At 32.6% G+C, this 25,386-nt stretch overlaps 3 protein-coding genes across 3 annotated transcripts in view; 2 read left to right on the plus strand and 1 right to left on the minus strand.

Moving 5' to 3' along the window:
• LOC144842956 (putative RNA-binding protein 18) overlaps positions 1–25,386 on the minus strand; it is a 122,748-nt gene that overhangs the window by 71,686 nt on the left and 25,676 nt on the right. The gene's annotated exons all lie outside the window — the stretch shown is intronic.
• Positions 273–3,985, plus strand: LOC144842957 (FUN14 domain-containing protein 1-like). The gene is made up of 5 exons (XM_078699582.1): positions 273–323; positions 1,280–1,478; positions 2,221–2,296; positions 2,885–3,013; positions 3,781–3,985. Exons 1-5 carry the CDS (start codon positions 299–301, stop codon positions 3,856–3,858), a joined length of 507 nt encoding a protein of 168 aa, XP_078555708.1. The 5' UTR covers positions 273–298; the 3' UTR covers positions 3,859–3,985.
• The window catches only part of LOC144842954 (ras-related protein Rap-2a-like), a 32,448-nt gene continuing 15,546 nt past the window's right edge, over positions 8,485–25,386 (plus strand). Inside the window, exon 1 of the mRNA XM_078699579.1 lies at positions 8,485–9,460. Within this exon, the coding sequence (XP_078555705.1) occupies positions 8,863–9,423 (561 nt within the window). The 5' untranslated portion in view covers positions 8,485–8,862 and the 3' untranslated portion in view covers positions 9,424–9,460. The remainder of the gene's footprint in view (positions 9,461–25,386) is intronic.

Here is a 25,386-nt window from a genome sequence, read left to right on the forward strand (position 1 = left end):
CTAGACCGGAAATTGTTTACTTCCGTTTTGTTGATTGACTTGTTAACCGGTACAACAAGGTTGAATTAAGGTATATATTTATTTAGTTGCAATGTTCAATTCAAATTCATAATAATAAAATATGCTAAAATAACCAATTAGTTATATAAACAGAAAATATATCAAGATTAGGTACAGAGAAAACAAAATTAACATGTGCACATTTTTAAAGTCTACCTCTTTGTATTTTGGAATATTCCATGTATTTCCCAAGAATTGCTAGGTCGCTAGAGGTCAAGTTTGCACGATAAAAATAGAAATGGCGGATGGTTATGTCGTCGAAGGTAAAATATAGATTTTTAGTATTTTGCAGTTTATAGAATAGTTGATAAGGTTTATAACATTGTGTTCGTAAATTTTAGAATTAAATTTATAACTTTTTCTGATATAAATCATAAATATACAACGATCCAAACCAGGGGACAGGTGAGGCTGAGCTTCTGCTGCAGCAGCACCGTCCGTGCACGCTCCCACACAGTACAGTCAGTGAGACTTATCTTGTCTCTCGATCACTCTCGAGTGGCCCTGCATGATGCAACCCCCTCTAATAAGCCAACCTCCATTAAAAATTGATTAGGCTCAGGTTATACTAAGATGTAGGTATCATGTCAAACATTGAAGCTTTAAATACGCTAATGCAATTTAAATAATTTGTGATATTTCTTATTTGCATTTTATTTTGATTTTGTTGGAGAATTTCATTCTGTATTTTAAATGTATTCATTTGTCTTCACTGTATCACACTGTGCTTAATATTAATAAATGGTGCAACCAAAATAAAAACAATAAAATTACATCAAGTAAGGACATTTTAAAAGGCAAACATGTGCATACACTAAAAACAAAACAAAAAATAGATGAATGAATATCCAAAACCAGATGAACATTTTTAATCATCATTGTTATCTAACATTTTTTTACATTCCTTTACATTATTTAGCTCTTGATTCTGCGTTCCTTGTACACTGTCGTCCCTACTAACAAATTAAAGCCTCAACACCCAGCTGCCTTTGCAGTTGCAGCTCCTAAACTGTGGAACAATCTTTCCTCTATCATAGTTTTCAAAACACTTTTAAAAACCCATCTTTTTTCTTTGTAATTTCTTTCTGTTTTTTCTCTCAGCGCTTTGGGACAATCTTTTGATTGTATAAGCGCTTTATAAATCGAACAAAATTACATTACACTACAAATGACAAGTAGTGTTGTCTAATTGAATGTCTTAACATTTTACCTTTTGTAGATGTATCATCATCAGATGAAGAAGAAGAAGTAATAGAGGTTTTAGAGTCTCAGAGCCATAATAGTAGGAATGGCGACGATCCATTTGAGATTCTTGAAATTGTTAGAGCAAATAAAAGCTGGGTGCAGAACTTGGTAGGGGGTCAGCTATCAGAACGTTCAACACCGGTACAAATTGGCTTTGGAGGTGTCAGTGGTTGGTAAGTCTATATCTATATTTTTTTCACAAGTATGTACTTAGTATAAAGTACAAATTACGTCAGAGTAGGGCAAAACATCTGACCAATTACTCAACACCCTGATGCAAAGCTACTCCACAGTAGTTACAAACAATTGCAATCCTGTTGGTACGGTACCCGCTGCTTACTTGGGCTCGAACCTAACCCCTAGCCATCAGCGCAAGCTCGGTGGTCGCAAGCCTAGTGCTCGTGGATTGGAGTCAATGTTCTTGTCAGCACCTATCAAAATATTGTTGCAATGCAAGATTTTGTTATGTTCATCACCAGATTCTAATTTCATGCACAAAAACTAGTCGCATCAACTCAAGTGTCATACAGTAAGTCTGTGGCAGCTAGCTAATCTTGGATCCAGTTAGGCTTGGCACATTTTACATTAACATTCAGAAAGAGAATGATAATTTTTTAAATACCATCAATCTCTGTATATTCTTGATCCTAGCTATGAGCTTACCTTTAAAGTTTTACTTCCAAATTCACACTACTCCTCATAAAATCTTTCACACACAAATTTGAAAGTATTTCACCATTCTTAAGCTATATCTACACAAACTAGTTTGAAAAAAAGCTTGATGTGCCCAAATATGGTAGTGATATGCTTAAATATGGTAGTGATATGACAACATCATGTCCATATATGGGCACACACATGTTTTTGTCACATAAAATTGATGATTCAAGCATTTTTATTCAATTGCACATGTAGGTTGGCAGGCCATCTATTCCAGAAGGTTGGTAAACTGGCAGCCACTGCTGTGGGTGGTGGATTTATGCTGATGTTGGTGAGTAATAGCATAGGAAGTCTATATATGAATCCCGTTAGTTATGCTAAGTGTGGTTCCCACTAGGACGCAATGCGATGCATCGATGCAAAGTGCTGTATTGCATAATCACAAGTGGGAACCGACGCAATAGTGCTGCAAAAATTGCTACGGGAAATAAAATCTGTTATGATTTCACGCAACAACGCAAGGCAAGAAAACTGGAAAACAGGGTGAATCAGGTCGAGTCTATGACAACTAACGTTGATGCGCAATAAGCAGGTTTGATTTCATGCAGTTGGGGGCGAACACAATTATTGGAAGGGCATTTTCTTACGTTGCGTCGCTTATGGGAACCACACTTAAAGCCAAACCTCTTTAGGTTTAGTGCAAGTCACTGTATTATGAAATATGATTATGGAAATACACTACGAGGTAGGTTAAAAGTAATGTTTTCACCTGGTAAAACTAATAACTGTATACTTCTACATGGTTATAACTTGGGCTATGTTGAACCAACTATATACCTCATCTCAATCAATAATTAAATCTCTCATTAAATTTCAATAGTATTTTAAAATTAATAAATGTCTCTTTAATCTTGCACAGCTCGCACATCATGGAGGCTACATAAAAGTGGATTGGGAGAAATTTGAGAAAGACATGGGTAAAACAAAGACAAGAGTGACTAGGGAAATGTCAAGACAATATCCATACTTCCATCAGGTTTACAATCAGGTAATCTTATCATTACTGTAAAGCTCAAATATGGTAGCGATACGCCCAAATATAGTAGTGATATGCCCATATATAGTAGTGATATGACATCATCATGTCCATACATGGATGGGCACACACATTTTGTTGTCACATAAGGTGCGATGTGCCGAAATATGGTAGTGATATGCCCAAATATAGTAGTGATAGGACATCATCATGTCCATATATGGGCACATCACATCATTTTTTTGTCACATAAAATTTGATAGTGTAGACAGAGCTTAAAGGAGGTTTTTTAGTACACATGTTAGGAATTTTGGCTATGATCTTTCAAATTTTCCAAATCTTTAAGGGCCCATTCATGCTTATTTATCCAGGTAAGTTAGTTTTGTGGACCAATCATTGCTAAATTTGTCTGGTAGATCATCAACTTACCTGGATATATAAGCATCAATGCACCCCCAAGTCCAAACAAAATTGCCGACGGACAAATGGACTGAAGTTTGAATTGAAGAGCATGTATATTTGTATTGTCCCTACCTTGTGTATTTATGCTTAGATGAAGGGTGTATCAATTTAATTTTTGATAAAATAAAAATAAGAAATATTTATGATCCATCACACTAAATTGAAGGTGTTAAAATAGTTCCTACCTAACCGTCATTAACATAGTTGAGAGACTTTTTATCTCCAAGAGATTTTCTTAATTTTTAGTTCATTATTAATTATTACTGGCAAATTTTCAAGTTTCTTTTTCAAATTTAATTTTTATATTTATCTTTCAGAGTCGAGAGTTTGCACGAAAAAATGTGTTAGTATCTGGAGGATTTGTTGGTGGATTTCTGCTAGGCATGTCTACATAGTGTTTTTTTTCTATTTTATTTCTTATTTAACTTAGCTTGATACCATGGTTAAAACAACAAACCAATTCTATAAAAGATGGTATAGAACTTTCAGCTATTTATGCAAATGAGTTTGCCGCCCTCTATTTTTTTTAATAGAGGGCAGCAGACTACAAACCAATACTGTAATACTGTGTATTATAAATTGTGTGTTCTTGTCAAAAGTGGGTGATATAAAAATGATATAGAAAATATAAATTAAAAAAAATAAAATGTTAGCACTGTATAAAAATTAAGTATTGTGAAAAAATTGTATTCATATATTATAATATTATTTTTTAAAATAAATGTTTTTCTGCATGATTTTAAGTTAGGGTGATGACAGGTGGAATAGTTAGTATGTGAACGTAATTGAAGACTTTTTTATACATTCAATGAACAAATTTGTAATTAATTTAACGAAATTTCAATGTAGGCTACACACAGCACAGATATGCATGCAGATATGTTATAGTTGTTTTCCTGGGTAGAGATATACCAAAAATTAAATCAAAATATTTCCATCGCATTCATAAAGGGTTTTCAGTATGTCCTATCAATGGTTGGCAATGAATGATATTCATAAATACACATTCCTTTTAAAGGCATATTTTCCATCCAAACATTTTTTCCCAATTTATTGGGAAATGTTGATCGAAGAAAGAGAGAGAAGATTGAATGTAAAATTGAGTGATTTTAAGAACAGTATTTTGTATAAATGTGCACTGTTGTCAGCATTTTAAAAGCTCTGTTAAGTGTGTAGTATATTGGTCTGTGGCACTTACTTGTAAATCAGTGTTAGCATAGTGTAGGTTAAAGAGTAGCATAGCATGGTCTATAGTGCTACAAGTAAACATAAACTGCTACACTCAACTCTCTAGAACTGTACTCACGGAAAACCTACACCTTTCCCAGAATAAGTATAAGATGCTAACAGTTAAAAAAATTGTCCTACTATTTAAGATATTTATCCTTAATAACCTTTCTGGGAAAGTAAACATTTCAGGGCAAGCAGGCGACAGTTGTACGGTTTTGGCGAGTTGACTGGACGTACACAGCCACTTAGGAGATCGTCTCCCATTGTGCTGATCATTATATTCCTGTACACTGGGCCCTCTGCTGGGAGAACAGTCTTTGAATGAAGAGGTCATCCAGTATACAGAATAAATAATAAAATAATAATAATAACTAGAATTTAATTCGTCACTTTGACGAATTATAGGTGATCATTTTTATCATTTTACTGAAATAAATTTTTTTTAAACATGCACGTACGTTAACATACGATCGGAAAATGTTGATGTATGCCATCCTATTATATGCTTATAGTGCTGAGTTGTGCCTATATGCCATATACAATATGTACAGTATATACTGTATATCTATATACAGTGTAGCATAGGTGAAATTACGGGACACACATGTTCTAATTTTTTGGCATGATGACGTTATCAAACTAAACTTTAAGATGACAATTTCGAAAGATAATTAATTGAGCAAAAAAATATAAGATTTGGAAAAAAATTTGGCACGTAGAAGCGCTGTGCGCGCTCTTTGAATTGTGTATAACTTTGACGAAAAATATGAAAAAACTACTTTTTCACTTCAACGGGCCATATGTTAACGTCACAACATCCGATAGGCTTAATTTTTATATGAATTAATATCTACATTTCATCAGCTTTCATAATAAATTATAATCATCAAGGTAACCTTCAATTCTGAAGAGCTGTAAGATATTCAAATTTACTGCGAAGGTGAAATTACACGGCCTACGTTATTCAAGTTTTTACGCATGATGACGTCATTAAAATGAAGATAGTGTCAACTCATGATAAAGATAATTAATTAAGCAAGCACATACTGAAAGTTGTGCGAAATTCGAGCACACATAACCAAGATGCGCTCTGTTGAATGTGATAATCTACACAAAAAGATAACAAATCCTAATTTTTAAATTCAAGTGGCCATTTGATGACGTCAAAACCTTTTGTACGTAAAATGTGTACATGAATTCATATCTACAACTCAATGGCTTCCAGAATAAGTTAAAAAAATCGGGGGTCATCTTGCATTCTGAAGAATTATTTTCATTTTAAAAAAGACCTATTTTTCACCATTTTCAGAACTTTTGTAAAATTAATGTGCGCACTTTGTCATTTTTAACGTGCTCGTATAGCGTTATTTTAAGTCGGAACTGACTCAAATTTGGTGAATGTACTAAGGATGGTGAGTAGAATGAGATTTGTAAAAAAAATTCATGTTTTTTACGCTTTTTAAGTATCGCGCGCGCAAAAACGCATATTTGCGCAGTAATTTTTTGAAACACGCAAATGGCCTAATTCATGCTCTAAATTGATCAAAACTTAATTTTGAGCGTTTTAAATTTTTAACGCGCGATATCACGCGCATGAACCTACGTGCGCGTGCGTTTTTATTTGCTAATATTTTTACCCTTGATCTGAAGTTTACGTGTAGTGAATTTCATTAATATGTGATAATGAATTACGGAGATATGATTGATAATGTGATTTCGCAAAATGGCGTATAAATGTCGTCACGGATGAGTGATCACGCTGGAAAGCTTATTAGGATTAAGTTATATTATTTGAAAGATATTCTGAAATTTTTGTAATCATTGACATTAAACTTTTTGAGATAATTGTTACACAAAATAGTGTACAGAAACAATAAAAAGAAAAAAAATAATAATAATAAAGATTTTATACAATAACAATAGGTGATCATTTTATTCTAAATGATCACCTAATAATAGTACATGTTTTTAGTAACAAGCAATGTAAATTAGTGGTAGTGTAGCTATTTTTTATATACCACTTGTATTGATGTATAGATAATTTGATGAAATGAAGATAGTATCTGGGATTACCCTCTAAAACCCGGCGCATACTGTACCTATCGGCTGAGCCAACTGGCACGTGTTTAATATTTGTTGTCAAGCGTGTCATTTTCCTCAAGTGTGTGCCGAACGTGAGCTAACAGCTCACTAAAAATCTTGGGAACTATAGCCAGGTTGTAGTCAGAGAGCCAATTGTTTTAATTAGGCTACAGAACTTGTTGGGTTGTTGTCAGTGACAAACGTTTTTATTTTTTTACAATAAGGCTTTAAGCATTAAACAATTTAAAAACCTTATTAAATAATTGTAATTGTTTTAGCTATAGTTAACTTGACCTGGTCAATAATGTCCAGCTGTTCCTAATTTTTGTCCATTTTTTTGTGGAGTGTTGACTGATAATTTATTTATTTGTAAAATATTTGTGCTGGAGCATCATGTGCCATTAATTATTTCATATAAATAAATTTAACAATTATCAATTTTCATTGTTAGTAGACCTACTGTACCCCTGGCATTTAGTGGTAGAGCCTATGTGGTGTAAGTTGAAGTACAATATGCATTGGGAACTTTACCGGGGGAGTTCTGACATATAATATTAATATTCTGTCTGATAGATATCAGAAAGTATTTCATAATTTAATTTTTGCTATCAAAATTGGATCTGGCCCCTGAAATACAAATTATTAATTCTAAGTAAATTGTAATAACAAATACATTCATAGTTATTTGACTACTATTGTTATCTATAATTTTTTTTTCTGTTATTCGAAATATCATTATTAATAATTGTTCATTTCATTTTTGTAAAGTATGGTAATCATATCATTTTTATTACTACATTATTATTGTTGTTATAAATCTGCATTATATTTTTTTAGTGTTATAGCATATCCAGGATTTTATGTATAAATTTACACAATAAAATAATAATTATGGCGAGAAAAGTATTAATTAGCATTATTTGGTTTATGTCATTTGTAATAGAAATATTAAAATCATTAAAGATGTGATGATTGAAAACCAATTTCTGTTTATATTAACCTGATAATGCAAAAAGTATGTCTAGCGCCCTCTATATTTTACCAAGTTTGCAGTTCCAGAGGCACAGTACTTTCGAAATCCGGTAAAAATGTTATTGTTTGTGCATTCTCTGTTGGTTTTAGTTTGATACAAAAGAATAGAATTTGTATATCAATTAGAAAATAGTTTTTAAAAATACATTGGTGTGGGTTTTTTTCCTGCTCATTGAAAGAAAAGTTTTCTTCACATCTAAAAATAACTTATTGATTATCATTCAATTCTCAATTCATATTGATGCATACTGTAATCTAAGTATATCATCAGTGAAAGTTTAATTGAAGATATTTCAAGATATTAGTCTCAAGAATGTTTTTTTAAATAGGTCTAATATAGTAAAACTTGATTGTTGCTTGTTTTTTAACTGACTGTATTTCTGTTTACAAAGAAGAATATGCCAATGAACATTATTTCTTTATTTAAATTAAGCTAGACAAATCCCTTGATTGTCAATTTCCTAGTCACCATTTTGTTAATGAATTGCTATTTCAGTGATAAAATTAATTATATATCGGCGTTGTTGCTTTATTCAAATTGAAAAAAAAACAGAGGGTGTAGTAGAAATTAATATAAGAGCTAACTTCCGCGTTCTGCATGCTGGTGGTCAGTATTTTTCTAGTAACTTAAGTGTGCATGCCGCACCCGCTGGTTTGTCGTATTGGCATGCGCTGAATTTAGCACAGGCTTGATAGGCTGCTCAGTGCTGTACGTCGTGTTATTGTGGTAGTCTGCGAGTGATATTTTTGGTGTATGATGAGTCTTTTTCGTTATTAGTTTTAATTAACAGTGTTTCGAATTAATTATGACATCATGTGGCATATTGATGACAGTTTTAACGATTCCAACAACTCGTAACTGATATAATTGAGTTGTTTCCGCTGATTTCAACAAAATATTTGTGTACAAACTTTAGAAAGTTTTGGGTTAGGCAAGCCTAGGCCCGATATACCCGTATTGTTATTGTGAGGGAACTCACAGCCTCGACGACTGGCACTTTGAAGCGTACGAGGTAATTGGTACTATCGAGGTTGGCTTAGACTTTTCATAAATTATGAAGGAATACAAAGTTGTGGTTCTCGGGGCCGGTGGGGTTGGAAAGAGTGCGATAACTGTACAATTCGTCTCTGGTAATTTTGTTGAGAAGTATGATCCTACAATCGAGGATTTTTACCGAAAAGCAATCGAGGTTGAAAACGTGATGGCTATTTTGGAAATTTTAGACACAGCCGGAACAGAGCAGTTTGCATCAATGAGGGATTTATATATACGGAATGGACAGGGATTCCTAATTGTCTTTAGCATCACAAGTAAACAAAGTTTTAACGATGTTGTAAATATTAGAGAGCAGATTCTACGTGTTAAGGGCAAAGACAATGTACCGATGGTACTCGTTGCCAACAAAGCAGACTTGGAAAAAGAAAGGCAGGTTCCCACGAGTGAGGGAATGATTTTAGCAAACCGATGGGGTGTACCTTTTTACGAGACGTCCGCCAAAACACGGCAGAATGTAAATGAAATATTTGCGGACTGTGTCGTTGAAATTATGAATTTACTGCAGCCTCAAAAGAAGGCCGCGACTTGCTGTGGAGGCAACGGATGTACTCTTCTATGAAAACAAATTTTATTTTAGGATGTATCATTTTTTGAAGGTATGATGAATCAATATATGATTGATTTTTTATTTTAATTATAAATTTTATTTAAATATATTCCTTTTTGTGTTATTTTTTTTGTAAATTGATTTTTTATATTATACAGCATAATTTTTTAAGGTATGCAAAATCATTATATATTACTGATTTTTTTATTTTAATTCTAAATTTTACTTTAATAATAATAATAATAATTCCTTTTTAAGTAATTTATTTTTGTTATCTTTATACAATAGGCCTATTTATTATCTATTTATTTGCTATTATTATTTGTATTGCATCAGAATATACTCATTGTCTGGTAGTTCCTTGTAACAAGAATACCTTTTTCACCACTTGCTCTAAAGTATTACTGCATTTAGTAATAATAGGGTATACAGTCTCAAAATAGTTAGTGTACTACGCCTTTGAGGTTGAAGATGAGAGTGTCAAGGAACCATATATACAGTAGGCCTACAGTTAGGCCTCTTACTAATACGTTTTATTAGCAAAACTCTAAATAAATATATAATGTATTATGTCTATTAAACAGTATCTTGTTAAATAGTCAATGTCCAAGCACACACATGATTGTACTTTGTCACGTTCACATCCAAACAAAGTTGAGTGAACTACACTTTATCTTATTAATAATATTTGATTGCGCCAGGGTTTCCTTGAGTCATGTTTTAGTATCAGTTTGTTGAAGAGTCTATTGATCACGTTTTCTCTGATGTTTACATTCAATTTTGCACTTTTTGTCTTTTTCTGACAGTAATGTCTTATTACATAATAAGACTGCAGTACACATTGTTATAACCATGTGACTTGTGAGGGGAATCTTAAATAATGGTTGATGTTAGTTATGGGATTAAAGATGTAAGATTAAATTAGATTTTAAGGAATTATAGGCGATCTCAATGATTGAAGATATAAAACAGAGAAAATCCATCACAAAAATCTTCTTATCCGCGCAAATGCAACATACATGTACAGTAAATTATGAGCGCAAAAAGTTAATGTATGCCATCCTATGATCTGATGCATACAGTACTGTACAGTATGTTTATAGTGTAGTGCTGAATTGTGCCCATTATATGTCATACTGTACTGTCAGTGGCCAGGCTGAAACTGCCATTATACAGTTGGTGACTTTGGCACTGCTCCTACAACCAGATGGTTTTACTCTTCATATCAGTAATTTAACACATTGACTGCCAAGGCATTTTCCGTAATTTCTGTCCCAGTGCCAAGTCCCGTTTGAGATGATTATATTGAGTGTGAGGGCGCCATATTCAATGCATGAGGGAATAAACACAAACAAACATATGACATTTATTTTTAGATTATCGTTTACGTACATCATTCATAAACTGCCATGCGATAATTCCTGTTCCAATCACCACTGCCAGCGATTCTACATACAATACAAAAGTGCTACGATTTTGACGTAGTATTACGTCTTGGCAAGTAGTGACACGCAATTTTTGACGTATAAATACGCCGTGGCAGTGAACGTGTTAAGTACATTTATGAGATTGAGCTTACAGTATATGTGGGGGTATAAGTGCAATCTTAATGCTTACAATTAGTTTTTTTTTTATCAAATTATAAAGTTCATCTGATTTGTACAGGTCAACCAATTGAAAATACTACACAAACTATATGAGTTGAATGTACATATTTGAGTCACATTAAGTACCAGGCAATTATAACATTCAAATGATAGTGTCTAATAAATGTCCCTGTCTGTCATCAATGTGACATACTGTACAGTACCATCAATGTGACAACTTTATATCAGTTCAAAGTACACTATGCCTATACAATAAAACATTGATTTTGCAGATTAAATATTTTTTATTGATTATTTCAACAGAATGTTGTAGAAAATGGCCTTGGTTCAAAGACCAAATTAAAATGTGCTAGTACCTGCATCTACATTGAAGGGTACCTTTCAATATGCTATGGTTACATTCAGGAAATTTAACAATAGGCCAAGCCCTAAATAGCCTTTAAACTGTCCACCTTGCAGGAAGCCCAGACCCTGTGCATTTGTCCTTTTTACCCCTACCATTGTGCAAACCACACAATGTGAACTTTCTTACAATTGTTCTTTTTTGTTCAATTATTCAACTGTGTGATGTTTATTGCAGACCTTTGAAGACATGATTAATCATTAGTCCTAGTAATAATGGCACTACTCCTAAATAATTACTTAATTCATTTCAACAGGTTCAACCTAGCTTGAAATTAATCAATGGCAATTTATAAGCCAATAAGTATGGTAATCGGATGTGTTTTTGACAAAACTTTATAGAATTTCTTGTATTTATGTATAATTCAGCTTTTACTTCCAGGGTGTGGTACTGTTACTAGTATTAGCCTACTTCAAACTGATGATTATTTGTGCCAAAACTCTTCTTTTCTGGTCTAGAGTAGTTTGAATATAGGATTGCCCATGGTGTTGATACATATTTTTCGTTTCACAGGAAAGTGTCTCCTGTCGTATAGGAGGTTCTCTTTTTAAAACATCAACTGGGGTTTGCCAGTTTCACTTACAGGAGCACTAACACTTACTGTATATCATTTATATATGTATAGTACTGTATAAATCCAAAGGCAAATTACTGAAAAAAATGACAATGCTGTGGGTATCAGTGGCTGGATCTCAATGGAGATACAAATAAAAAAGCGAAAAGCTAAATCAAAACGATAAAGTAAACAGCCAGAAAAGTTAGCAGAGCTTTCGGGCAACACAAGCCCTTCATCAGTGCAAGTATAGTACTGTATATCAATATTATTTTTCTAATTGAACCTTTTTTGCTGGTAGCCATATTGAAAATAAGACCTTTTTATGTTGACTTCCTTTCAAAAGGTTAAAGGTTAAATGAAACTCAATAACACCATCCCCCAGTGTACATAAGGTAATTCACAAAGCTCATAAAACTGTTGTTTAGTCTCCATACAGACCCCTTTACCTCTTTAATCATTATGAAACATTTTGATCACAAATAAATACTGTAACTAAAAAATAATAATAAAGTTAGGCCAGAGGTTCAAATCAGACAATCAGGAAAAGTACAATTATATAGTATATCATTTTCCAAACATAATGTTTATCAATATTTTAATAACATTTGTTTTGTAATAATATTGGTTTTTGGCCACTTTGGCATTCCATAATATTTTGCAAATTTAACTTTTAATTTATAGTTAAACTTTAACAATTTTGGCCTTCCATAATTCACTGTTAGTACAATTACTGTATTATTATGTACATAGTTTTTATGATACATTAACCAGATGGATATAGTGCAATATAATCTTATTTAATCCTGTGATTAAAGTGAAAAGAATGTACAATTTAAAGGGAGAAATTATATCGACATAAAAGTTAAATATATTATTTATACATAATAAATGATATGACTTCCTCCATCGTAACCATCCACCATACAATCGAGTCTCCTTGTCTCGGTCTTACAAAATGTCCTGCCTTCTTAAACTCGACAATGATTAAATCCGCATAATAAACCGATAAATTGAGCAGAACGTGCGCAATCCACAGTAAACAACCAATGTAGGTAGTTAACGACATTTTCTTACTATTTACACATACAAAGTCATCGGATTCTAAGTACTTGCGCAACGATCAGGTTTCAACCGATAGTTCAAAGTTGTTATTTTACACACATTTCGTAATTACAGATTACAACGTATTCTGTTTGCAAACAAATTATTTAAGTGATAAAAATTAAGGATCAAACTGCATTTTTAGTGTTTCTAAATTTAGTTTTATTGATTTTTTTAACTTCCGTAATACTGATTATTCAAAGAATCGGATTGGCTCATCAAGATTACACATAAAATAATGGCTGTACATATTGTAGATGTACAGTATACTTTACAGTGTGTTTAGTTGAACTTGCCCTAATGTAATGTTAGTAAAATTTTGCTTTGCTTCCCGCCTTTTTTAACTCTTCATCTTAATATTGCTGGTGTTTCATTCAAAGCTTTTTTATGCCCCACCCTTTCCGCCCTTACTATTCATTCATTCATTTCATTTCCTTTATTGCATCAAGTAAACAATGATGAAGTTGACATAACAATTCATAACAATTTGACCAAGAAGAAATTTACACACTGTATAACAAAAACAATCAAGTTACCAAAGAAAACAAAAAAGAACAATACTGTTAAAGATGTATTGTCCCTTGAAACACAAAAAAATGAAGGTCAGAATATTCTAAATTTAAATTGGCCATATCAAAGTAATATTAAAGTTATTCACTTTAAGTCGAAAATTCGAGCCAAAAACAACAATTTTACGTAATTAACAGCTAAATTAATTTGGTTACATTTCATCTGGAAAATCGTCGCGAGCGAAAGTAAACAAAGATTTCAAACCATGATTATACATTATGCATGATGCTAATTAGGATTGTTTACAACTCGTCACGGTTGAGAAGGTGTTTTCACACAGATCGCGAGGAAGTTTTATGATTATGCATACAGAGTAGCCAAATAAGCACGTTGTATTATGAGATATGTTTTGATCGAAAACTTTGACTGGAAGTCAAAGTTATTTTTTGAACCAAAAAACGTCTGTATTTCAGTTAAATTATTTTTTTTTCGACTAATTTTTGGTGAAAGTTAATAACTATTATGATACTTCAAAATGACCCACTTTTTTTCGAAATCTGTTATTTTTTATTTTTTTGGAATTTGACAAAGGGACAATACATCTTTAAGCTACTGGTGTTTTTAAACATTTATAAAAAAAGAAAAAGGATGGGAAAATTATTAGGTGATCATTTAGAATAAAATGATCACCTATTGTTATTGTATAAAATCTTTATTATTATTTTTTTTTTTTTTCTTTTTATTGTTTCTGTACACTATTTTGTGTAACAATTATCTCAAAAAGTTTAATATCAATGATTACAAAAATTTCAGAATATCTTTCAAATAATATACCTTAATCCTAATAAGCTTTCCAGCGTGATCACTCATCCGTGACGACATTTATACGCCATTTTGCGAAATCACATTATCAATCATATCTCCATAATTCATTATCACATATTAATGAAATTCACTACACGTAAACTTCAGATCAAGGGTAAAAATATTAGCAAATAAAAACGCACGCGCACGTAGGTTCATGCGCGTGATATCGCGCGTTAAAAATTTAAAACGCTCAAAACTAAGTTTTGATCAATTTAGAGCATGAATTAGGCCATTTGCGTGTTTCAAAAAATTACTGCGCAAAAATGCGTTTTTGCGCGCGCGATACTTAAAAAGCGTAAAAAACATGAATTTTTTTACAAATCTCATTCTACTCACCATCCTTAGTACATTCACCAAATTTGAGTCAGTTCCGTCTTAAAATAACGCTATACGAGCACGTTAAAAATGACAAAATGCGCACATTAATTTTACAAAAGTTCTGAAAATGGTGAAAAATAGGTCTTTTTTAAAATGAAAATAATTCTTCAGAATGCAAGATGACCCCCGAATTTTTTAACTTATTCTGGAAGCCATTGAGTTGTAGATATGAATTCATGTACACATTTTACGTACAAAATGTTTTGACGTCATCAAATGGCCACTTGAATTTAAAAATTAGGATTTGAAATCTTTTTGTGTAGATTATCACATTCAACAGAGCGCATCTTGGTTATGTGTGCTCGAATTTCGCACAACTTTCAGTATGTGCTTGCTTAATTAATTATCTTTATCATGAGTTGACACTATCTTCATTTTAATGACGTCATCACGCGTAAAAACTTGAATAACGTAGGCCGTGTAATTTCAACTTCGCAGTAAATTTGAATATCTTATAGCTCTTCAGAATTGAAGGTTACCTTGATGATTATAATTTATTATGAAAGCTGATGAAATGTAGATATTAATTCATATAAAAATTAAGCCTATCGGATGTTGTGACGTTAACATATGGCCAGTTGAAGTGAAAAAGTAGTTTTTTCATATTTTTCGTCAAAGTTATACACAATTCAAAGAGCGCGCACAGCGCTTCTACGTGCCAAATTTTTTTCCAAATCTTATATTTTTTTGCTCAATTAATTATCTTTCGAAATTGTCATCTTAAAGTTTAGTTTGATAACGTCATCATGCCAAAAAATTAGAACATGTGTGTCCCGTAATTTCACCTATGCTACACTGTATATAGATATACAGTATATACTGTACATATTGTATATGGCATATAGGCACAACTCAGCACTATAAGCATATAATAGGATGGCATACATCAACATTTTCCGATCGTATGTTAACGTACGTGCATGTTTAAAAAAAATTGATTTCAGTAAAATGATAAAAATGATCACCTATAATTCGTCAAAGTGACGAATTAAATTCTAGTTATTTTATTATTATTGTACATATGAATAAACTCTAAACATGGGTCTATACAGTAGATCAACTTTTTGACTTCTCACTGTAAGCTTTTTAGCTTCGCACACTGACTTCACAACCTAAACTAAATTAGTTAATTTCATTTTTAGTTTCACAGTCAGTGTCAATCATGTTTTTATAGACAATTTCTGGGAATGTTCTATGAATAAACTAGTGTTAAAATTCTCAAAAAATTTCATCTGGTTTCAAATGGATATTTAAAAATCATGTCAACTTCATTTGCGTGACCAAGGCTACTGAAAATAGCTGAAACGTAGCAAGTAAGTACTTGGAAACTGGTTTAACAAAAAAGTTAACATTTATTTTTAAATGATGGTAAAATGTTTTTACAAAAACAGACTACAGTACATGTACAACAGTATGGATTATAGGACTAAATGCAGTGAGAGCAATTGTATTTTAGACTCAACATCCATATAACAGGCACAGTAGGGTTTGCATGATAATATGTAATACATCAAATAATAGCATTATTGGATTATGAATGGTCACCTACATAGACACATGACCTTTTAACCCTGCCAGTGATTTCTGTACCATCTCCACATTGTGAAAATAAAAACGCCTCAATACATTTAGTGTACAAGAAGTATATTTTCCATTAACAACACTGAATGATCTATGTACAGATTACAGTATATCCCATACACATACTGTACATATAAGTCTCTTTTAGCAGTCTAAATACTGTACAAGTTGTATATACTGTACCTGCTACCTTATCTGTACTAACTACTGTACAACCTTTTTTGAATGGAATTTTTTATCCCTTGTTTCCGAAAATCTGGTAACACCCATTATTATCAAAACTTAAGTTACCTGTAACTATTAAAAATAAACCTGTAGTCCTTGAGAGAGGCAAGGTACCATTCCACTTTACCCAATAAAATACTTTGATTTCAACAACATAAATAGTATTAAACTATAGTATACTAAATACAGCAGTTGTAGTCGTCAGATATCTGTAGAAAAAATCTCCTTAACAGACAATGTTCAATTCCTATGCATTTTCCAATGAACCAATCAACTTGGGGAAGGATTTGTAAAAGCAAAGATTTTTTAATTTCTTAGTAGGAGGTCGTTCACCTAATTACATTCGCGATACTGTAAGAACTGCTAATGTAATATGATTAACTACACATCATATTTATCTTTTTTTATTTAAAACCTTCTGGCGATAGAGATTTATGACTGCTCTTCGTGCCTTCTGCGATGAACACATTTCACCGCTATTATGTTACGATTTCCATCGCATTTCATTTAATTTTCGCGTTGTGCATTCAATAATCAAAGATGCTAATTTTTGCCGGTTTGCTTCTTGCTGTAAACCGAGATTTTAATGTGGGAAACATAACTGACAAAACGCCAATACTAAGTAACATTATGATTCAAAATTTGCACGGTGAACGGTTATGTGGATTTATTCGCAACATTTATAATTTAGAACTATGATTAAGTATCAGTAAGGAAATAAACACAATAAAAGATGATTAGGATTCGTAACCAACTCGAAAATGATAATTGCATTTGAAGGGCAATTGAGGATTTCAATTTCTATTGTTTAATATGTATTTGAATGATTTGAAACCACATAAGATACAGTATCAACACAAACTACAGGAATATTATAGCAAAACTGATGGAAAAATAACTACCATTTAAATAACGATTTTCAATGATTTACAGTACATGCTAACTAATATAATAAACTGGTATATTAACATAGGCAGGAAAATCTAAACTACCCAGTGATGTACTTAAAATCAACCAAGATTCGAACCAGGAATTGCAGGGTATGTCGGCATACTACCATTTAAACCAGTGGGGCTTTTATGCTATGTTTCAAATTTGATTGGATAGTGACTATTGACCATTAATTCAAACTTCAAACTGGGAATTTGTTGGATCCAGGAATTTTCAATAGACGCCTCCTTTTAATGCATTGTGTAAAGTACAGTAGGTCATAGTATATTTCAGTTTTAGGCCTACAGTACTGTACCTGTTGGTAGACATACAGTATCCAAAATAAACACTTACAAAGGGACAATCAAATAGATAGTGAGACTACTGGTATGTAGTGTAGGTTTATTAATGATAATCTGTACAACACACCTTCTTATAATCTGTATTTTACTTTATATCTGCACTGTAGAAATATTAAATAATAACTCTGATTTATTTTCATAATTTATGCATTGCAAATATAGTGAAGTGAATATTGGTAATAAAAATGTGTTGTTACATTAGTGAATGTGACTATGTTCTGTAAAATGATTAGTAGTAGCTAAAGGCTACGGTATTCTAATAGATTTATACAGCATCTTCAACAATTTATTAATAATAATCTACGGCAAACATTTCTTCTGAATATGCTAATTTTGATTTCTATTTGTTCTCCAGGTATAGTTTGTAGAATTTAATTTTCATTAGGAGAAGCAACGTTTTAAAGAATCAAGGACGTTGTCCGCGATTACTCTGTATATTACAGATCAATCTGTTGTATTACACCATTGTGTACAATAGTTTTCAATAAAATATTCATAGATTCTTTGTCTATTTTTACTTGAAACTGCTGTATATCAGCTACGTAGGAGTGGATTGTGGCTTGGTGGTTATGATGTTTGGCTACAAATCCAAGGGTCCTGGGTTTATGTCCTATCTGACATACTGTATGTCTGGATTTTTTCTCATGACAAATTACTCCCAAAGACTTGTAATTAAATTTAAATTTTGTTTATGTAGAGCATCTTGTGTATAGGTTTGTCTTGTGCACGGGATTTAAGAAGGATATTGAATGAATTCGATATGGTTATCCTTGGCAATTTGCCTAAATACAGTGTATAAAAACAAAACAATGCTTTTTTTTTGTAGTTTTGTTTTAATAATTATCAATAATAATAATATCATTAAAAAAAACAAGTTTTTGTGAAATACCAAAATGATCAAATATTCACCAGATAAAAAAAACCCCAGTGCTGATTATGCTTCTTGAAGAAATTCTGGCACTGTGTTGTAAATCTTGTTCGAATATTGGTCCAAAACTAAAGTCACTGCCATCACAGCATCCTAGCCAAAACATCTGCGCAGGTTTGAGGGGTTTTTCATCCAATATTTCTGATGGCAGTTCCAGTTCAGTTCCAGTGTACTGTACAGTAAAGCCTATTTACACAGATGAGCATTAACAGTAAGCGGAAAAGTGCTTGTAGAGTATGTTCTCCTGAACCGGTTTCCACTCAACCACCTGTCTGCTCCACATTTTCTGTAAATGGTCATAAGATATAGCATAGATTCTATATTTTTGCATTCCACTTACAGTAGGCCTACAGTCACCGCTCTTCTGTGTAAATTGGCCTTAATGGCATGTGTGTCTTCCCGTTCGGAGGTTACCCCAGTGTTCTGATTCAGTTAAACACCTCGTTGTTCCATCAGTTTGACCTGGTGTGGCCCTTTGTTATCATCATCTGCCATTTGTAATAATTTTTTTTTAAATAATGCAAGCAGAAAAAAAGGCTTTTATTTTCATATTGTTCATTGACCGAACTCAAGTGTCTCTAGTGTAACAAGTGTTATTCAGAAATATTAACAAGAGAAATCTCCATACACTTGTAGAGCCTCCTGACTGAATGAGGAAATCTACATTAATGATAATTACCGACCCTGAACTTTACAAAGCTTTTAACTTTTCTTCCTTAATTCATGTTTTATTTATTTGATCTCATTCCATATTTGATTGAAGTAGAGTAGATAATTGGTAAATCCTGGCCATGACCTCAATTGGATTTCATTATAATATTGCATTATACTAGTACCCTTACTTGATCACTGCCAATTATATTTGGCAAGATCGTGTTTTTCAAGTGTACTGCGATAATCGTTGTTAAATCCTTTCTTTTTGTGTTAGTGTTTTTGCCATGTTTTCATTCCCTCAATATAAAAAGTCTTCCTTACAATTACATGATGAGCCACTAAAATTATTTGAGATAGAATAGGCAATTGCTTTAGTTTTGTGTATGAAAAACTGATACTGTAGTCCTTGAACCATCCTAGTGCGAACCAAGCTTTAGCAACAAGCCCTTGTAGTCCTTCAATCCTAGTGCGAACCAAGCTTTAGCAACAAGCCCTTGTAGTCCTTCAATCCTAGTGCGAACCAAGCTTTAGCAACAAGCCCTTGTAGTCCTTCAATCCTAGTGGGAACCAAGCTTTAGCAACAAGCCCTTGTAGTCCTTGAACCATCCTAGTGCGAACCAAGCTTTAGCAACAAGCCCTTGTAGTCCTTCAATCCTAGTGCGAACCAAGCTTTAGCAACAAGCCCTTGTAGTCCTTCAATCCTAGTGCGAACCAAGCTTTAGCAACAAGCCCTTGTAGTCCTTCAATCCTAGTGCGAACAAAGCTTTAGCAACAAGCCCTTGTAGTCCTTCAATCCTAGTGCGAACCAAGCTTTAGCAACAAGCCCTTGTAGTCCTTCAATCCTAGTGCGAACAAAGCTTTAGCAACAAGCCATATAGTCCTTCCATCCTAGTGCGAACCAAGCTTTAGCAAGGTTCTGTCGACTTTCCATTGTAGTGCGAGCCAAGCTTTAGCAACAAGCCCCTATAGTCCTTCCATCCTAGTGCGAACCAAGCTTTAGCAACAAGCCCATATAGTCCTTCCATCCTAGTGCGAACCAAGCTTTAGCAACAAGCCCGTGGTACTGTCGACCTTCCATTGTAATGCGAACCAAGCTTTATCAACAAGCCCTATAGTCCTTCCATCCTAATGCGAACCAAGTTTTAGCAACAAGCTCATGGTACTGTCACCCTTCCGAGCCCCTGTAGTCCTTCCATCCTAGTGCAAATTAAGCTTTAACAACAAGCCCCTGGTACTCCAGATGTAGTCTTCCTAGTGTGAACGAAGCTTTTGCCCCTGGTCTTTTGTGTCTGGTTATAATGTCATTGAAGTTAAAATAGAAAAACATATTAGTTTGTGATCTGTAGAGGAGTTTAGTGTCTGAAGAATCTGAAAATTGAACAGCAGGCAACTCAGCCGCCAAGCTTTACGAGCTTTGCATTCACAATCAAAGCTTACTTTTACATCATTTATGATCGATTATAATCTTTTCTTTTTTTCTTCTTCTTTTTTCATGAAAAATATTAACCCACCTTTTATCAACGTTAACCATATTTGAAATGTATTTACAAACATACCCTTAAGACACATATTGAAACAAATTAGAAATGTAAATTACTTATTCAAATTCAACCTATATTTATTTAACTACTGTATAATGATATTTAACCTTTAACATTTGACCTCTGACCTAAAATACTTATAGAATTTTATTTAGCATGGATTGATAATAAATTATGCTAAAATCCCACACAAGAACAATCCCAATGCTTTTGATCATATTACAACACATGGATGTAAAATGTACAGAACAATGGTTCTGTACTTTTAACATGTGTTATTGTATTACTCTCAAAGGAAATACATTACTGTAAACAAATGGCATAGGCCTAGATAAGTTATCCTACAGACAGACAGTAAATTCGCCAGTCATTAGGCCATTAGATATGAATATATCTACATTTGAATCTATTTTTAACAATGATGTCATGTGCCTTATATTATGAACTATATGTACACAAATACTCTACACTAACAATATTCTAAAAATAATCAATCTTGTGGTTCAATTTATACAGTTGGATCCTTATTAAGAAAACATGGAAACTCAACAAAGTGTCCCCTTAATAGGGGTCTCTACTCAATACAGAGGTTGGCAGGAGTGTTAAAACATATATTTCTCCTTGTTTATTTCACATGAAAGTGGCCCCTTAAAACTGTAGGTGTGTCCCAAAGAAGGGGTTTGACTGTAAACAATATTTTAATTTACAATGTCTGGGCTAGTAATCTTTAATACCCAGTGGGATAGTAATTCTTTACTACTCAGTCAATATTTCACTTCCATTCCTTCCCAGAATGCACAGTACGTAACCATGATTTTACATTCACACTGTAAATAACACAGTAATTACTTTAAATTTACATTAAACCAAAAAAATAATGATTTAATATTTATACTCGGTACAGAACAACACTGAATAAATTGGGTTAATGTTCATTGCCATTTTGTAATAATATAGATACTGTACGAGTGTGTTTATATTTGCATTATATGTACTGTACATTATGTTACAGTAAAATCATAACTGCGATTCTCCATAGTTAATGACATACAGTAATTTATGTGTACGCATTAATGCATTCGTGTACATTACACATTATATTAGCATTGATTTAAAGTATTATGTAATCTTATCCAATGATTACCATTGAAATATACAAACGCATTAATTGATTCATGATTAGGCTGGATATGTTCTATGTCCACAGGTAATCTTTTAATTGTATTAAATCAAAGCTTTATTAATCTAATTCCGTATACTATATGCCATACATGCCTAGTATACAAGCAATTTGACATTGCTATTTTTAATTTTCTGAGAATCAAATTAGTCTGTGTTACTAATTGAATGTCATAGATTTTATGTATGATATCAATTATATGCTTGTTTATAAATGCATTTTTTAGTAAAATAGTATGATTTATGTCACATATCAGTTTTTTCATCCTTTATTTCACCATTACAATACAGAACCCTATAAATAAAATTTACAACAATGAATTAGGATATACTTTTACAGTAAATGTCTTTTTTACCTCCTTTTAAAAAAATAAAATACTGACTACGCATTGAACGAATCAAAATAAAACACCTTAAATGTCTAATATTGTCGGCTCTTCTGGGAGGTGTGAGCCCTAACCATTTTTGGCTCTTCCGTTTGGGCAAATCCTTGCACCACCACCACCACCACCACTGTCCTGGACATCAATGAGGTAACTCCATGTCCAAAATCGTGTTCCCCACTTATATACTAGTTTTAGGAAATTATAGTTTTCATTGTACGGTATGTTCTTAAAATCTAAATTTATACAATGAACAATACTGTATTTCAATGAACAAAGCACTATTTGTTACCAAGACACAGTTCATAGAATACAATGCTTTTTTGTAATCAATAACCTTGTCTGTGATAATATAAACATTATGACTACAGCAGAAAAGATGGCAATACATGTTTACTATGCGATTACTGTGCAATTTAAACTGACGCAATTATACATTTACCATATTTATTTGGCATTTGATTAATACGGTATATGTACCAATGTGGCAAGAACATAATATTTTACATAGTGAAAATGAGATTTAATAATATTTCATTTATTATTATGATTTCAATCAAACTTGGTCAATAGTAAAATTGTTGAAAGCTTAGTGTCAAAGGTCACAAAATTCAACCAACTGGGTTCTATTGAACATGGTGCCTGTTTCTGCTGCATAAAAATAAAAATTATTTGATTGACAGCTGCTGACCTCGAGTCAACTACACGGCAGTAACGTTTGAATTAACCGCCAGGACCAATTGCATTTTGGATAGTTCTAATGATTTTTGTCAACGACCACCCACTGATTTAAACGGTTATTTTGGAGCAAACAAATTGAGAAATGCAGTCAATATAAAAATTTACATTTTTGAAATAATCGGTTTATTCGGCGCTCTGCAGCAGAAACAGACCCATAGTATCTCTAGTTATTATTATTGATGAGTTTTGTGGTGCTGAAGATATAGTATCGTATTATTTTGTTAAAATTAAGGTGAAAAGGATTTTAATTTGGTAATTTGTTGTTTCATGACTTGTTGGTTGTAGAGCCTTATTTGCCCTTCTTTGTCCATCCCAAGGGCAGGTTCAGTAAAATACATTACCATCCAACGTTGAGATTGCATCATCCAGAAAAATTGTATAAACATATACAGAACAACATGTAGGTGGGGTGAAGCCAATGTACTTTTGACAATAATAAATATAGAAGGTGGTCCCTTAGTATATATGCACTTCACAGATTGCACACAACGAAATTATGACTGTACATGAAATGTTATTTTTAAATTGGATAAAATCATCATTACAATATAGAGCATCTTTAATGGAATTAATGAGGCAAAACACTTCATTCCTCTCATTTAGCGTACTTGTATAAAATCACTCCCGTGTGAATCTTAAAACACTGCTTGTGTTTAATGCAAATGGTAACAATCTTGCTTTCAACAATCAAGAAGATATATGAACCGTAGTACTAACAAATGAATGTTTAGATTTCATGTTGAATTCTCTAAAAGACCAGTTCTGAACACTCTTTTTGAGATTTGAATGCAAAAGGACATTAGGTTAAGGGTAGTCCGAGAAGATCTGGCATGCGATCGGACCTCGATTCCTGTAACCTAGAAGTTCCGACAACAACCAGGAGAACCTTTGCTGACAGGTCTTTTGACGTCTCAGGTCCACGGTTATGGAACGATCTTCCAGTGTCAATTCTGTCTAAAACTAACTCTGATAGCTTTAAGCGTAAACTGAAAACGTTTTCTTTCCAACAAGTTTATGGAAGATAATTTCGATGTACTGTACACTGCTTTTGATAATGGTTCATTCTAAGAGCGCTATATCAAATTTGTGATGTAATGTTAAGGGTAGTTCTTTTAATTTTTAGAAATTATTTGTTGGGTCCTGAATGTGTCCCCTTAATAGAGGTTCTATTTTTAATTTGTTGATATATCAAACCAAATTGGCCTAACTGTGACTTCATTTCATATTCCAACTGAATATTATTATGAACCAGTTCGCTTGCCATTTTAAACCTAATATAAAACGGTACCAGCATTATCTAAATATTTACTATATTTCTGTCCTCTAAAATATAAAGATTTCTCCTTTAGTTGCTATTTTGTGAGGGTAGCCATAACTACTACAGTAAAAATATAGTATTTGAAACTCGTTTGAAAACATTTATGAAAAGGCAACACATATAGAATATTGATTTATCCTGTTTTGTTTAAAATGAGACCGCAAATCTGAGCAGATATCTATCATAATATTTTGACCTTGTTTCGTGTTTGACCTGTAATTCTTTATTTGCTGGTTTGATTTTCCTTTTTGACTATTTTCTATTTTAGGTTGAATAATAGACTCTACAAGGTTGTTTAGTTCTTTTTTTGGCAACTAAATTTGTTTTGTTGAGGATTTATTTCTACATCGAATGGAGCATACCATATTTTCAGTGAGCATAAAATTAACACTTACTTGCCCACTTAATGGGTGGCCCACTGCATTCATGATCGTTAATTGCACAAATGTATCACTGGACCTAGGCCAGCCCAAAACACAAATTATTACGTCTCTATGTAAATACTTTTTTTTAGTATTATTGTTTTATTTATTTTTAAGGCTTAATTTTGTAACATGATTTTTATACTTTTTAGAAAGTCATTCTTCTCTACTTCCCCTCCCCTAAAATGAATAATAATAATAATTATAATAGTTCCAGTATCCTTATTTATTTAATACGGTACTTAATTGCTCAAATATTTACAAATGTCACATTTTGAAGGGTCGACTA

Source organism: Antedon bifida, chromosome 5 (assembly GCF_963402885.1).
Source record: "Antedon bifida chromosome 5, ecAntBifi1.1, whole genome shotgun sequence".
Classification (NCBI taxonomy): domain Eukaryota; kingdom Metazoa; phylum Echinodermata; class Crinoidea; order Comatulida; family Antedonidae; genus Antedon; species Antedon bifida.